Below are 16,515 nucleotides of genomic sequence, written 5' to 3' on the forward strand. Positions count from 1 at the left end.
ACCAACCAACAAAAATTTGACAAAAATTTGATAAAAATTTATTTGTGGCTGGAATCTCTATTGAGATTCCAGCCACAAATAAATTTTTTGACTTAACAAAACACACACTTGCAGCCAGTGCTTCTGATACTAAACTTCAAAGATATCACCCCACAACCTAGGGAATTTTATGAATGCCACCATAAGCAACAAGTATCTCCAGATAAGTAACTGTAGAATTAATAAAAGTTGATAAGATTTGAGTGTTCTTCAAAACAATAAGAACTATGTAATATTTGGTCATAACATTTTTTTATGGAATAGGAAATTAAAATTTTCTTTGACTTTAATTTTTAGTTTTAAATATCTTTACTTTAATTATGCACTAAGTTTTTCTTGTCTAAAAGTTAAAGAGGGTTTTATTAACTTTTTTGTCCTTAGGTACTCCATCTCCTACTAAATATCCATGTCCTCCTGGAACATTCTCCAATAGTTCACAACTTTATGATGTTAATCAATGTACTAATTGTCCACCTAGCTCCTACTGTCTTGGAGGAGAGGCTGCAATAACAGGCATATGTCCACCCGGCTTTTACTGCTTACTCAAAACTAAGTTTGCTGAAGAATATCCATGTCCTAATGGAACATACAATCAAGAATATGGAAAATCAAGTGTTAATGATTGTCAAGTTTGTCCCCAAGGTTACTTTTGTGAAAAAGGAACAGTAAATCCTTATGAATGTCCATATGGTACATACATGCCATATGGTTATAATAAAACAAGTAATTTAACTATTGGTAATGCAGCTGGTTATCAAATGGATTGCTTACAGTGTGATGGTGGTTATTTTTGTTTAAATGCAACTATAACACCTGTAAAATGTGGTTTTGGAAAGTATTCTAAAGTGGGACAGTCTGTTTGCCAGGTAATACTTTTGTTCTATTTTCTTGAATGCTCTAATATAATTTTTTTGGAATATTAGTGTTAGCAAAGAAATGTTGGGCAGGTTTTTACAATTTTTACAATAAGTTTTCAAATATTGTTTATTTTTTGTAAAAGAATTTAAAAAGGAGCAGTAATAGTTTAACATGGTAATAAATTTTATTTTTTTATTTATTTAGGATTGTCCAAGTGGGTATTATTGTGACAGTGAAACTACTAGTGAGTCAAATATGCTTGCTAATAAGAGATGCCCAGCTGGTAAATATTGTTATGGAGGACTTAAAAGTTTAGCTGATGCTAGAGAGTGTGCAGAGGGTCATTATTGTGTAGAAGGTTGTAATTTAAATAGAATTGCTCTAAATTGTTTGTTTTTTTGTTTTTTGTTTTTTTTTTTTTTGGGGGGGGGGGGGTCAAGCTGTTTCTGGCCAAATATGTTTAATTTTCTATAGTAAAAGAATATAAGTTTTTACTTTTCTTGTTTAGCCACTCCTCTTGAAGTTCCTTGTCCTGTTGGTACTTACAATCAATTTCCTTCTGGTAAATCTTTGATGTCTTGTTTACCATGCGAAGCTGGTTACTATTGTGAAGAAAAGACTATATTCCCTTCTAAGGAGTGTGAAGCAGGTTTTTACTGTCCAACAAATATAACAGATGGTGTCTTTAATAATTTGATTGGTTCTTATGGTTCCAAACAAGTGCCATGTCCTGCAGGCACTTACACTGCTACTAGACAAACAAAAGATCTTTCTGGTTGCTTAAGTTGCACTGTTGGATTTTACTGTTTAGAAGGCACTGCTAATCCAATAGATTGCCCTAGAGGTTACTATTGTCCTCCTAAATCAGATGCTCCTTTACCTTGTCCTTTAGGAACCTATGGAAACCAAACAAATTTACAATATAAAGAAAATTGCACTTTATGCACACCTGGATGGTACATTAATTTCTTTTTATAGATTTAGCTTTATTCCTAAGTTATTTTATAAGAGTTCTAACTCAAATTTTAAAATGAAACAAAAAGTTTCTTTCACAAAATGTAAGTCATTTGGTTGTTCTACACATAATAAGTATCAGTCATTTGGTTATTCTACACATGATAAAAGTATAAATCATTTGGTTGTTCTACACATAATAAAAGTATAAATCATTTGGTTGTTCTACACATAATAAAAGTATAAATCATTTGGTTGTTCTACACATAATAAAAGTATAAATCATTTGGTTGTTCTACACATAATAAAAGTATAAATCATTTGGTTGTTCTACACATAATAAGTATCAGTCATTTGGTTGTTCTACACATAATAAAAGTATAAATCATTCGGTTGTTCTACACATAATAAAAGTATAAATCATTTGGTTGTTCTACACTTGATAAGTATAAATCATTTGGTTGTTCTACACATAGTAAGTATAAAAATATGAATATGATAATGTTAGCAACATAAGTTTGTGTATTAAAAATTATATAAAAAAAAAATCTTTTTAAATTATTGCGAGTATAGGTACTGTGATGGACAAGGCTTACCAACACCCAGAGCTCTTTGTGATCCAGGTTATATTTGTATCTTGGGTGCAAATACAAGTACTCCCACGGATGGAAAAACTGGCAGTGTGTGCCCTGCAGGCGGATTTTGTACATCAGGTCAGTTTAAAAGTGAACCTTGTCCTCCAGGAACCTACTCAAATACTGAGGGTGCAACAAATAATCAAGATTGTCGAACATGTGATCCAGGGTATTATTGTGAAAAAGCTAGTGGCCCATCTCCTGAAGGACCTTGCAATCCTGGATATTATTGTTCCAAAGGTGCTATATCACCTAATGAAACTGAGGCTGAACCAGGACATTATGCACCTAGTGGTTCTTCTGATCAGAGACCTTGTCAAGTTGGAACCTACCAGCCTTATAGAGCTCAACCAAATTGTTTTCCATGTTTAAGTGGTTACTACTGTGATCAAACAAGAATGAATTTTACAAGGCCTTGCAATCCTGGTTATTACTGTCCAATTGGCAGTGAGGTGCAACAGTTTTGTCCTTCTGGTACCTACAACAATTTTTCTCTAATGAAGGAATTAAAAGACTGTTTACTTTGTCCACCTGGAAAATACTGCGTAGCAGCTTCAATTCTTCCAACAGGTATTTAGGACCGGGTATTTTTTATATTATTTAGGACCGTTTTTAAAAGCTACTAGATTGGTTAAGATTCTAATTGTAATTACTTCATTCCCTCATGTTTCTTTGTTGCTTTAAGGGGATTGCAAAGCAGGCTTCTTCTGCATACAAGCTGCTGAATTTGCAACACCTATTGAAGGAGTAAGTTGGGGGCGTTTGTGTAGATCTGGTTTCTACTGTCCAGATGGAACCACTGTAGAAATACCTTGTCCTGAAGGTACATATAGGTAACTATTTAAGTTTTTTTAGCATGTGAAAATAAAATGAACCATTTTTCCAAATGGTTTTCTACTTCATATCTTTTTCTTATTTTTAGATCTGTGGTTGGTGGTAAATCTGAGTCAGATTGCTCACTTTGTGATGATGGAAAATTTTGTAAAGGTCTTAACAATACAGTACCTACTGGGGATTGCAGCCCAGGATATTGGTGTAAAAGAGGTAATAAATCTCCTACACCAAGTAATTCAACAGAAGGTGGACTTTGTCCAGCAAGCAAATATTGTAAAGGGCAAACATCTATACCTGAAAATTGTAAAGATGGTGAGAATTTTTTTTTTTTTTCATTTGTAAATTAAAAAAAACAACAAAAGATCTAATTAAAATTTAATTTCAATTTTAGAAAAAGTTTGATTATAAAAAATGTGCTGAGGATAAGAATATCTTTAGTAAATGCTTTTGATTTTGCATCAAATTGCTCTTCTGAGTTTAGTCACATATATTTTTTTATACTTTTTAGTCTTTACAAATGTTATTGAGCTGTGTAGAAATCCCAATTCTTTAAATATTTAGGTTACTTTGCTAATGGTACTGGAGCTAGCTCTTGCACAGTTTGTCCTGCTGGATATTTATGCCAAGAAAGTCCTTCAAACCCTCTTCCTTGTCCTCTCGGCTATTATTGTTATGAAGGTAATAGCCCTCTCACAAGCATGGGTGCTAAATTGTTATGTCCGCCTGGTACATATGGTGCATTGGAGAATCTAAGACAAATTAAAGATTGCTCACCTTGTCCTGGTGGTAAATATTGTGATGGTACAGTGGTAGGAAGTTACACTGGCTTATGTGATGCTGGATTCTGGTGCTTATCTAATGCAATTGCTAAAGATCCATCCTCATTTGGTGATTGCAGTATTGAAAGCTGCACTTTTGGCCCATGTCCATCTGGTGGATACTATTGCCCATTAGGTTCTTCATCACCACTACCATGCCCAGCTGGTACATATAGTTATAAAACACATCTCAAGTCTGCAGATGAATGTTTTGAATGTGATGAAGGCTCTTATTGTGATAAGGGAAACCAGAGCAGTGTTACAGGATTGTGCTCTCCAGGATTTTTTTGCTTGACAGGCTCCCCTGAAAAAGAACCTAGAAATCCCAGCTATGGAGGAATCTGCCCAAATGGAACATATTGTCCTGAAGGATCAGCTATTCCAATTCTTTGCCCTGCAGGGACATACAACAATGAAACTGGCAAAGCTGTATGTGTTGGCTGTCCTCGTGGATTTTATTGCCCACTTGGAAGTTCATATCCCTTAGACTGTCCCAGAGGTTATTGGTGTGAAGAAAATGCATCTCTACCATTTGCAAATGCTTGCCCTGCTGGTACCTTCAATAATTTAACTCAACGTTACTCTCAAGAACATTGTGTTAATTGCACACCTGGCTACTATTGTGATACCCCTGGTAATGTAGAAGTTTTTAAGTGATAAAAAAAAGAAAAAAGAAAGCAAAACGTTATAAGGAAAGGTTTAAGGCTTTAAGAAAATGTGGCTTTAAACATTTTATATTGCTTCCAAATTTATATATTATTTTCATCGTGCAGTTTTTTTTTCTCTATAAAGATAAATCAACACCTGTTTGTAAAGAATTTAGTTTTTATAAAGAGTTTTCATAAAAAGTAAATCAAAATTAATTATCTTTTTAATATTTTTTTTATGAAAACTCTTACTGTAAAGCAGTATTAATTCATGATAAGTTTATGGAAAGGTTTTGTTCTGTATTAGGAGCATTTGTTCTGTATTGTAGGAGCATTTGTTCTGTATTTCAGGAGCATTTTGTTCTGTATTTTAGGAGCATTTGAGGTCAGTGGAGAATGTGATGATGGATATTTCTGTTTATTGGCATCAGTTGCTCCCAGACCTTCTGATTCTTCCCAAGGTAGTTTATGTCCAGCAGGCTACTACTGTCCGAAAGCATCCCCTAGGCCAATAAAATGTGATAAAGGAAAATATTGTCCTAATGAAGGTAGTAAAGAGCCATTTGGAAATTGCTCAGCTGGATATTTTTGTCTAGCTGGTGCCAGCACTTCTCAACCAAATGATAACATAACTGGCAGTGTTTGTCCAAAAGGTGCATACTGCCCTTCAGGTAGTGAAAGCCCTACACTATGTCCACCAGGAACCTTTTCAAATAATACTAAAAGTGAAAGCATTCTGAATTGTTTAAGTTGTTCACCTGGCACATTTTGTCAAGGTTATGGTAACGCTGCACCAACTGGCCCTTGTAGAGCAGGCTATTATTGCCCAGGAGGGCAACAAGTATCAAATCCTAGTGAGTTTGTATGTGCAGCTGGTTATTTTTGTAAAGAATCTTCTGCAGTACAATTGCAATGCTTTTCTGGTACATACCAAGATCAACCTATGCAAGAAAACTGTAAAGTAAGTTGCAATCTTTTTTTCTCAATGATTAAAAGTTTTTTTTTCTTATGTTTAAGAATTGTTTGAACTTCCAGATTTTGTAATACCTAAGTTAGCTGTATAACAGGTATTGCACAAAAGTAAATATCTTTTATTTATTGTGAATCAGTTTTAAGTTTATTTATTTTTGGAGGAAGTTTTTTCTATAATATATCTGAGATATTAGGATTTGAATTTCTGTACATTTTTTACAGTACTGAAAATTATATTTTTCTACATTGTAAGTTAGTTTTCTAAAATTTTTAATGCAATTTTCATCTAGTGTTTATGATAGTGTTTTTTTAATTTCGCAGGTATGTCCTTCTGGTTATTACTGTAGTGGTAATAATGGTCCAGTTATTTTTTATCGTAATTTCACTTGTCCAAAAGGCATGTTTTGTCCAAATGGTACACGCTATGAAAATGAGTTTAAATGTCCCCGTGGTACATTTAGCAATTTAACTGGTCTCACAAGCATTGAAGAATGTACACCATGCCCAGGTGGATTTTATTGTGGTAATGAAGGACAAACTGATTTCTCTACAAAGTGTTCAAAAGGTGAATACACATAAAAATTGTGCTCTGAACATATTAGAAGTAAAATAACTTGATACAAATTAAATGCAAATAAAATGATAACATACTAATAATTAACTTTTAGGTTATTATTGTAAAAGTGGAGCTGTTATTTCTACACCAGAGTTTATTGATCCTATCTTGGCCAATACTTCAAACTGCACATGCCCTACTTGTGTTTGTCCACCAGGAGTATTTAATAAATCAAATGCAGGACCATGCCCTAAAGGCTTCTATTGTCCAGAAGGAACAGATGAACCGGAACCATGTCCTATGGGTACTTTTAATGATGTATTAAAAGCAACTTCAATTGATTACTGTCAGTCATGTCCTGGAGGGAAATATTGTAACTTATTGAACTCTACCCAGCCTAGTGGATCATGCTGGCCAGGGTTTTATTGTGTTTCAAAATCAATTGTTCCTAATGAAACTGCTTGCCCAGCAGGAAGCTACTGTGAAGCAGGAACTTTCAAACCTGCTTTTTGTCCCAGTGGAACCTTCAGAAACATAACTCATGGGGAGAAAATCTCAGATTGTTTTCTTTGTACAGGTGGAAAGTATTGTAAAGGAGAAGGTCTAGTTGAACCAACTGGTGAATGCCACTCTCGGTATGTGCAATCTTTGAGTGATATGATATTTTTTATTCTTACTTTATTACTTAAATTTTAAATAAAGAACAATATTTCATGCATTTAAAACACAAAATAAAAGCTACTAAAGACTTTTTTCTTTAATCTAAATCTACTTAATTAAGAAATTAAAAACTCTTAATGATTCTTTATACTATATTACTAAAAGCACTTTTTGTGCAATACCATTGAACCAACCATTGAATAGCATCAAAATATATTCCCAAAATTTTTAAATTTTCTTTGATGAATCATGTTACTTTAAATGTATTTAAGACAGCACATTATGCAGTTTCTTTTTAATTAAAGTTAGTACATTTTCATGTGGATAAAAGTTACAATTGTAACATTTTTACTTATAACTTTAAAAGAAATTCCTTGGTAACAACAAAATGTTTAAGAATGCTTGAATGTTTGATGTACCTTTTCATTTTATAAGGTTAACATTTACTTCAGGTATTTGTACTTCTTTCTTTGTGTAACTTTCTCTACTTAAGTTATTTAATTTAAGATATTTTTGTCCTCCTGGTCAAAATGAATCTGAGCCTGCTGATTACTATTGTCAAATTGGTAATTACTGTCCTGGAGGTACATCAGATCAAATTCCCTGTGCTTCAAACAGTATGGCTAACACTACTCATGCTGAAAAGTGTGATCTTTGTCCAGCTGGATTTTACTGCTTAACATCAGGTGTTCCATTACCATGTTTACAAGGTTTTTATTGCCCAGCTGGTACAGGGCTAGATCTTAAGCCATGTCCACGAGGTACATTAGGTCTAGAAACTAGATATCAGAGTATAAATGATTGTCAACCATGTCCAAGTGGAAAATATTGTCAATTTAAAAATGCTACAACCTTTACTGGAAATTGTCAACCAGGTCATTGGTGTGGATATGGTGTTGATCGACCTTCACCTCTTGGCAAAGTTTTAAATGATAGCTCTACTAGTATTTGCTACAATGATAGCGAAACTGGTTTTGGTGGAATCTGTCCTGTTGGTCATTTTTGCAAAGAAGGAACTCAAACCCCAGAAATGTGTCCTATTGGAACTTATGGGCCAATTGAAGGTTTATCAAGTTGTTATCCTTGTATGGCTGGCTATTACTGTCCCTTACTTAACATGACAACATATGACACCTATGAATGTCCTAAAGGTCATTTTTGCGTAAATCAAACAGCTACAATTGATTCAAATACAGCTTGTCCAAAGGGAACATTTTCAAGTAAAACAAAAAATTCACAACTCATTGATTGTGATGATTGTTCTTCAGGAAAATATTGCTCACAAACAGGTTTTTTTTTTTTTGAAAAATTTTTTTGTTTTTTTTGGTAACCTTTGAGTATTTCAACCCATTTGGTCAGAGTTTTAAAGATTATGTCTAATTTTTGATAAGAAGATGTAATAGTTGGCTTAAAGTTAAGTTTTTTTTAACATAATTTAATGAGAAATTATTTTATTTTTTTGGAAAGGAAATTACTATGTATTGTAGGACTTGTTGAGCCAAATGGTTTGTGTGTAGCTGGCTATTTCTGTAGAAGAAATGCAAAAAGTGACATGCCAAATCAAGGGGAAGATGCAAATATTTGCCCCAAAGGATATTATTGTGAACTTGGTACAGCTGAACCTATAAAATGTCCAAAAGGATCATTTAGTTTTCAAACAGGTTTGCAATTATTTAAATATTATTGTTTTTTATTCATAGTAAACAGTATGAGTTTAAGCAAACCATTTTTTTTTGTTTACTTGTTTCCAGGTCCTCACAAGAAGAATGTCAAAATTATACACCAGGCTTTTACGGGGATGAAGTATTTTTTTACTTTTTTCAGGTCTAACCTCACAAGAAGAATGTCAAAATTGTACACCAGGTTTCTACTGTGATAAAGCAGGCTTACAAAATGTGTCAGGTCAATGTAGGGAAGGTTGTTATTGTCCTGGAAGCTCTGAAAGTGATGAAGATTTTCCTTGTCCAGTTGGTAGTTTCTGTCCAATTGGATCTGCTTCTCCAATTCTCTGTAAAGCTGGGACATTTCAACCCAGTCTACAAAAATCAAAAGCTGAAGATTGTCTGAACTGTACTGAAGGTTTGTTTCAATATTTTAGTGTTTAAAAAGTTTAACATTTTATTTTTATTATCAATATATTTGTATAAAATGCAAAAAAATTAAAAACAATAAACTTTTTAGGTTACTACTGTGAAACTCAGGGCCTTGCAAATGTAACAGGTTTGTGTAAGTCTGGTGCATATTGCCCTACTGGTAGTTTACAACCATCTCAAATAACATGCCCAATTGGTTTTAATTGCCCAAGAGGAAGTGGAAAACCACAGCCTTGTTTAAATGGATACTTTACAAATGCAACAGGTCAATCAACTTGTTCCTTATGCCCTGCTGGATATTATTGCTTTCCTTTAAGCTTTGAATTGGATGTAAATCAAACTAATGGCTATAAATTGTGTCCTCCAGGATTTTACTGCCCAAATGGTAGCATGCCAAATGGTACGAAATGTCCACCAGGTACATACTCAAATGAAACAGGGTTAACAGATATTTCTCAATGCAAATCTTGTGATAAAGGTCACTATTGTTCAGGAAATATTTTGACACAGCCTGATGGTGAATGTGAAGAGGGTTTTTATTGTTTAACAGGTATTAAAGTTTTAAGTTTTAATTCAGCATTTTACATTTTAACATTAAGTGAACTTATTTAGTAGTGATCATTACTGTATCAATTTCAGGTGTGAGCATTTCTCGTCCTCTTGTTGGTTCTTACAATCTTACAAATGATACATGCCCATATGGCTCCCTTCTTGGACTAAGTTTTAAAGGTATTGGTGATGTATGTCCTAAAGGTCACTATTGCAATCGTGGCTCTTGGAAGCCTCAACCTTGTGAAGCTGGTAGCTTTAATAATGAAATTGGCCAAAAAAAATGCAAATTTTGCCCAGCAGGTTTTTATTGTCCTCAAGCTACATTATTTTATCTGAATAACTCTTGCCCAGCTGGTCACTATTGCCCAGAAAATACTACTAGGAGTAATGAATACCCTTGTCCTGAAGGCACTTACAACAGCATGACTACACAAACATCTTTAGCAGCTTGTCTGCCTTGTGCTAAAGGAAAGTATTGTGCTGGAGTTGGAAATGTTAATTTTACAGGAGATTGTCAAAGAGGTTGGTATTGCTATGAAAGTTCAATTTCTGCTACACCTAACATAAATGGTGGACAATGTAAAGCAGGTTACTATTGCCCTGCAGGAAGTTATGAACCAATTCCATGTGAGTTAGGAACTTATTGTGATAGGAATGGGCTGGATACATGGCAGGGAAATTGCTCTGCAGGTTATTACTGCAATCAGATGTCAACAAGCCCACAACCCAATGGAACTGAAGGAGGTTTATGTCCTTATGGCAAGTATTGTACTGAAGGAACAAAAGCCCCTGAAAACTGCCCGCCCAGAACATTTTTAGATGTATTAGGTGGAAATAAAATCTCTGATTGCAAAGTGTGTACACCAGGTAAATTTTGCAACCAGTCTGGGTTGGCTCTTCCATCTGGTGATTGTGAACCAGGATACTACTGTCCATCTGGCTCAGTTTCAAATATGGAAGTCGCTTGTGATTATGGTCATTTTTGTACTGGAGGAAAAGGAATACCAGAACCATGTCCTTCTGGTCAATATCAAAATGAAAAAGGCCAGAGTGCTTGCAAGACTTGTGTTGAAAGATATTTTTGTAGTGCTACAAATAGTCCAGTTGTTAGTTTTACAACCTTTATTTGCCCTGAAGGTTATTTTTGCCCCTCAGGAACAAGATTTGCAACAGAATATCCCTGTCCTTTAGGTACATTTAGTAATATTACAGGTAGAGCCAATGAAAATGAATGTTTGCCTTGTTTAGGTGGTTTTTACTGTGGGAGCAATGGGTTAACTGAACCAAATACACCATGTAGTGCTGGATATTTCTGTAAATCTGGTGCTAAAACAGCTACACCTAGAGAGGGAGAAAATGCAAATATTTGTCCCATAGGTTTCTACTGTCCAACAAAAACTGAAAACCCAATAGGCTGCACATATGGCACAATTGGTCTAAAAGAGGGTCTTATGTCACAAGTTGAGTGCAGCGACTGTCCACCTGGAATGTTCTGTGATATGATTGGTAAATCAAATTACTCAGGACAATGTCATCAAAGTTTTTACTGCCCTGGCAGATCTAACAACTCTCAACAAATTGCATGTCCTGAAGGTTTTTACTGCCCCACTGGAAGTGCTTTCCCCACACCTTGTCCTGCAGGAACTTATTCTAATACTCAGCACTTATTTAATTCAACTCAATGTCGTTTGTGTGATGAAGGTAAGTATTGTAATAACACTGGGTTAATAGCTCCAAGTGGTTTATGTAAAGAAGGTTACTTTTGTCCAATGGGAAGCAGTTCAGAAATGGAAGAAGTTTGCCCTGTTGGTTTTTATTGTCCTCAAGGTAAATTGTTTTTCATTTCTTTTGTACTAGTTTACTAGTATTGGATGTCTTAATTGCACTTAATAATGGCTACCAACTAGTTAGGTTATGAAAGCTATTACATTAGTATTATATATGCTAAAGTTCTAAAAGGAAAATATAGAGTAATGACAGTTATTGTAATATTTCTATGAAAAATGACAGTTATTGTAATATTTCTATGAAAAATTTTTTTCAAAGGAAGTTCATCTCCTGCACAATGCTTGTCTGGTTCGTATACAAATGCAACAAGGCAATTCACTTGTCAGCCTTGTCCTGAAAGATATTTTTGCACACCAGTTAATCTCACAACTGACCCCTACTCCAGCTATAAACCTTGTCCTAAAGGTTTCTTTTGCCCCATATCAACTGGGCTTAATTGGAGGCCTTGTCCTTTAGGAACATATAGTAATAAAACTGGATTAGCAAGCGAAGCAGAATGTACAGATTGCAATGGAGGAATGTATTGTTCACAATTAAATTCCACTGCACCAACAGGTTATTGTGCTGGTGGTTTTTATTGCATAAGTGGTGTTGATAGGCCTAATCCAGTTTCAAATGTTTCTTCTGGGAATTGCTCACAAGTACACACTGGTAATTAAGTTTATCCTCTAAACTAACAACTTCAATTATTGAATTGCAAAAGTACATGGTTTATAAAAAAAAATGTTTACACACTTTTATTTTGTTAATTACAAAATTAATTGCAAATATTGCTTAATTTTGTTTAAAGAAATTGTTTTAAAATTATATTTAAGTTACTAACTCTTGTTGTTTTTAATGTTAAACAAAAAATTTTTATCTAAGGTGAGGGTGGTTTATGTCCTGCTGGTTCATATTGCTTACCAGGAGCAGAGCGGCCAATAATATGCCCCGAAGGGACCTATCAAAATTATGATGGTCAGACTGGATGTAAGCCATGTCCAGAAGGGTACTATTGTTATTCAAATTGCAGTGATTTTGTTAAAAATAATTGTCCAAAAGGACATTACTGCCCAACCAATACAACAGAACCATTTAAGTTTAAGTGCCCCCCTGGGACATATAATCCTAAAGAAACACAAATAAGTTTAGCTGCATGTAAAGTTTGTGATGAAGGAAAATACTGTCTTGGTAGTGGAAATGAAGATGTTTCTGGGAATTGCTCTGCTGGGTATTATTGCCCTGGTTCTGCAACCAATTCAACAATGATTATGTGCCCTTCAGGTTCTTTTTGTCCTGAAGGTTCAAAATCTCCAACTTTATGTACAGGAGGGTATTTCTGTGCCACACCAGGCCTGAGTAATCCAACCCATGAATGTTCTGCTGGTTTTTTCTGCACAAATGGTGCAGTCAAAGCAAATCCAACAGATTCATCTGGTGGAGTTTGTCCAAAAGGTTTTTTTTGTCCTCAGAAGTCATCTAGTCCTTCTCCATGTCCATTAGGAACATTCCTTAATTCTACTCAGAATGTGTGGGTTTTCTTTTCATTATTTTTGTTGTTACTTATCTTATGAATTATGGAATATGATATTACAGATTTATGGATTATAGATTACGGATTTTATTGTTATGTTATGTTGTTACTTATCTTTATTATTGTTATTTATTATTCTAACCTTAAATTGTTTTCTATTCATAATTTTTAAAGTTTGTTGTGTATACATTATGTTCATATTTTTTTCAGTATTTCAACTGACTGTAAATCATGCTTACCAGGATTTTACTGTAATCAATACAATTCCAGTATTCCTCAAGGTCTTTGTGATCCAGGTTATTATTGTAGTGGTGGAGCTATAAACAGTACACAAAATCCTTGTCCTGTTGGTTATTTTTGTGAAAATGGAAGTGCTGAGCCAAGAGCATGTCCATCTGGAGCCTATCAAAATGAACCAAAACAATCACAATGCAAACCTTGTGAACCAGGTTAGTTACTTTTTTCATTGATATTACTGAATATTTATTTTTAGAAAAAATAGCTGCTTGTTAAGTCATCTTTATTTTATTTTAAAATGAAATAAAATTGTTCTTTTTTTAACAAACATAAATTTCTTTTCATTCTCATTTGTATTTATTGACCTTATTTTTTTATCTTTACCTTACTTTATTTTTATGTATAATTTTATTTTTAAGTAAATTTATTATCATTCCAAAAGTGATTTTTAGAGTAATACTGAATTATTTTATTATGACAATTTTTTAATTCAGGTTACTATTGCAACAACAGTAGTTCACCAGTCATTGATTATACTATGTTTCCTTGCCCAAAAGGATTTTATTGTCTCACAAGAACTTCTTACTCAACACAATATCCATGTCCTCCTGGAACATTTTTAAATCGCACCAATGGAGCTTCACTTAGTGACTGTATACTTTGCATTGGTGGCTATGCATGTGACATTCCTGGTCTCGATTATCCTGTTACACTTTGTTCTGCTGGGTACTATTGCAGAGAAGGAGCTAATCGCACTACTCCAAATTCAGAAAAAGCAAATGTTTGTCCACCTGGAAGTTTCTGTCCAAAAGGTAACTATTCAACATGAATTCACTATAATCATCATTATGAAATCACTATAATCATCATTTACTATTTTCATTCCTATCATCTCATTATCTTTTAAAGCATTCATTATGATGCCTCTAATACTTAGAATATTTATAGGCACTGATGAACCAGTGAAATGCCCAGCAGGCAGTTTTAGAAACAGTACTTTGGGAATGTCTATAACAGATTGCCACCCATGTATACCCGGGATGTATTGCAACAACACTGGTCTTGCTCTCCCAGCTGGGCTTTGTAAGGCTGGTTACTACTGTCCTATAAATTCATCAACTTCCACACAATACAAATGTACAGTTGGTCATTATTGTCCTGAAGGCACAGACTTGCCAAAAGAATGCCCTATTGGAACAGCTTCAAATACAACTGGGTTAGAAAATGATTCTCAATGTCCACCTTGTGAAAAAGGATTTTATTGTAGCTCAACTGGACTGATACAACCTACTGGACCTTGTGCACCCGGATATTTTTGCCCTCCAGGAAGTAACAACTCTAAGTCTGTTATTTGTCCTTCTGCAATGCATTGTCCTGCTGGTAGTAGTGCACCAAAATTGTGTCCAGAGGGCTATTATACAAGTTGGCAGCAAGCAGAAGTTTGCAGTCCTTGTCTTGGTGGTTTTTATTGTATAAGTGATAATGTTTTACCAGGTGTTTTGTTTTATCAAGTTTTCTTATTGCTTTTTTTCTTAAATCATTTACTTACAAATAACAGCTTTAAAAACTTACAATTTCGAAAATAGATTGAAAAATTTACTATTCCAAGAAATAAATTTGCCAATAAAGAACAAGTTTCTAATTTTTTCAAAAAACAATTAATATTTTATGAATGTGGCTAAAAAACTTTTCTTTTTTTTTTTTAATTTTTCATTAAAAAATCTTCAATTGGAATCACTAGATATTGGGACTGGGCTATTGTAGACTATTTAGGAATAGGTACTATTTTTGAAAAATAAAAGGTCTTTAAAATATATACTTTATTTAAAATGACAATCTATTATATTATTATTTCTCAAGGATCTCCAAATTCTGGAATAAAAAAGTGCCCACAAGGTTACTTTTGTCCCAATGCAACTGGTAGGAACTGGCAGCCTTGTCCAATTGGATCATACAGCAATAAAACAGGTCTAGTTCAATCATTAGAATGCACTGCTTGTGAAGGAGGTATGTTTTGTGATAGTTCCAATTTAACAGCTCCTTCTGGAGAATGTGATGGAGGGTATTATTGTGTTTCTGGCATTTTCTCAAGAAGACCAGAATTAAGCAATCTTACAATGTGTCCAATCTCACCTTCTCTTGTTAGTGTTGGTGGAGTTTGTCCTGCAGGTTATTACTGCCCCAAAGGAAGTTATACATATAATGGTATTTCAATTGTTTTCCTTAATACTTTGAGGTAATTTTATTCAATGCTGAAACCTAAAATTTCATTGAAATTTATTTTTTTCTACTTAGCATGTTTACCTGGTACATATAGTGACAAAGGTTCTGAAAGCTGTTCATTTTGCCCACCTGGGTATTTTTGCTTGGAACATACATTTGATTATACTAAAAATATTTGCCCAGCAGGTCATTATTGTCCTCTTGGAACTAAAAATGCATTAGAATTTCCTTGCCCAACAGGAACATATAATCCATTTGAAGGGTTGAGTTCTAACACATCATGCTTACTGTGTCCTGGAGGTTATTATTGTGAAGGCTATGGAAACAAAAATTACTCAGGAAAATGCAGTGAAGGTTTTTACTGCCCATTTGGTGTCGACTCACCTACTCCATCAATGTATAAATGTCAACCACGATACTATTGCCCTAATGGGTCTTCTAGTATGATCAATTGCACAGGTGGTAATTATTGTCAGACATCAATGCTTAGTTCACCAACAGGTGAATGTTTTCCAGGGTATTATTGCCCCATAAACTCTTTAAATCCAAATGAAAGAGTATGTCCTCCAGGCTATTTTTGTGGTAAGGGAACTGAAATTCCTAGTCCTTGTCCAAAAGGTACTTATTCTGCTTCTGAAAGAGGAGTAAATATCACTGTCTGCCTTAATTGCACTGCTGGTTTTTATTGCAATACAAGTGGAATGTCTATGCATGGTAAAGAATGTGACTATGGTTATTATTGTCCTCCTGGACAATATGAGCCAACACCTCCTGTATATATTTGCATTGAAGGGCATTTTTGTGGATTAGGATTTCCTTTGCCACAGAGGTGTGAAAATGGAACTTATCAAAATAACAAAGGTGCATCTTCATGTATTAAATGTCCGAGAGGTTATTATTGCGATAACACAATTTCTCCTGTTGATAGTTTAAATGGGCGTTTATGCCCTGCAGGCTATTATTGTCCTCCTCAAACTCGCTATGCAAACGAATTTGGTTGTCTACCAGGAACCTGGTCAAATAAAACTGGTTTAAATGATTCTTCAGAATGTCAACCTTGTCCAAAACAGTAAGTTTACATGTAAAATGCTTCAACAATTACAGTTTACGGTGTAAGCTATAAAATTAATGATTTT

The 16,515-nt window shown here is 34.2% G+C and overlaps 1 protein-coding gene across 1 annotated transcript in view; it reads left to right on the forward strand.

Moving 5' to 3' along the window:
• Positions 1 to 16,515, forward strand: part of LOC145191539 (uncharacterized) — a 51,756-nt gene that overhangs the window by 16,808 nt on the left and 18,433 nt on the right. Inside the window, exons 14-35 of the mRNA XM_090067567.1 lie at positions 421 to 905; positions 1,102 to 1,255; positions 1,406 to 1,853; positions 2,425 to 3,056; positions 3,172 to 3,319; positions 3,409 to 3,632; positions 3,882 to 4,772; positions 5,160 to 5,746; positions 6,079 to 6,322; positions 6,426 to 6,948; positions 7,481 to 8,262; positions 8,461 to 8,634; positions 8,798 to 9,052; positions 9,155 to 9,616; positions 9,706 to 11,445; positions 11,665 to 12,057; positions 12,271 to 12,916; positions 13,130 to 13,368; positions 13,651 to 13,968; positions 14,105 to 14,650; positions 15,017 to 15,361; positions 15,452 to 16,448. Of these exons, the coding sequence (XP_089923693.1) occupies positions 421 to 905; positions 1,102 to 1,255; positions 1,406 to 1,853; positions 2,425 to 3,056; positions 3,172 to 3,319; positions 3,409 to 3,632; positions 3,882 to 4,772; positions 5,160 to 5,746; positions 6,079 to 6,322; positions 6,426 to 6,948; positions 7,481 to 8,262; positions 8,461 to 8,634; positions 8,798 to 9,052; positions 9,155 to 9,616; positions 9,706 to 11,445; positions 11,665 to 12,057; positions 12,271 to 12,916; positions 13,130 to 13,368; positions 13,651 to 13,968; positions 14,105 to 14,650; positions 15,017 to 15,361; positions 15,452 to 16,448 (11,233 nt within the window). The remainder of the gene's footprint in view (positions 1 to 420; positions 906 to 1,101; positions 1,256 to 1,405; positions 1,854 to 2,424; positions 3,057 to 3,171; positions 3,320 to 3,408; positions 3,633 to 3,881; positions 4,773 to 5,159; positions 5,747 to 6,078; positions 6,323 to 6,425; positions 6,949 to 7,480; positions 8,263 to 8,460; positions 8,635 to 8,797; positions 9,053 to 9,154; positions 9,617 to 9,705; positions 11,446 to 11,664; positions 12,058 to 12,270; positions 12,917 to 13,129; positions 13,369 to 13,650; positions 13,969 to 14,104; positions 14,651 to 15,016; positions 15,362 to 15,451; positions 16,449 to 16,515) is intronic.

This window comes from Hydra viridissima, unplaced genomic scaffold (genome assembly GCF_058129835.1).
Source record: "Hydra viridissima isolate aposymbiotic clone 2 unplaced genomic scaffold, HvirCarnegie_v1 scaffold_11, whole genome shotgun sequence".
Classification (NCBI taxonomy): Eukaryota; Metazoa; Cnidaria; class Hydrozoa; order Anthoathecata; family Hydridae; genus Hydra; species Hydra viridissima.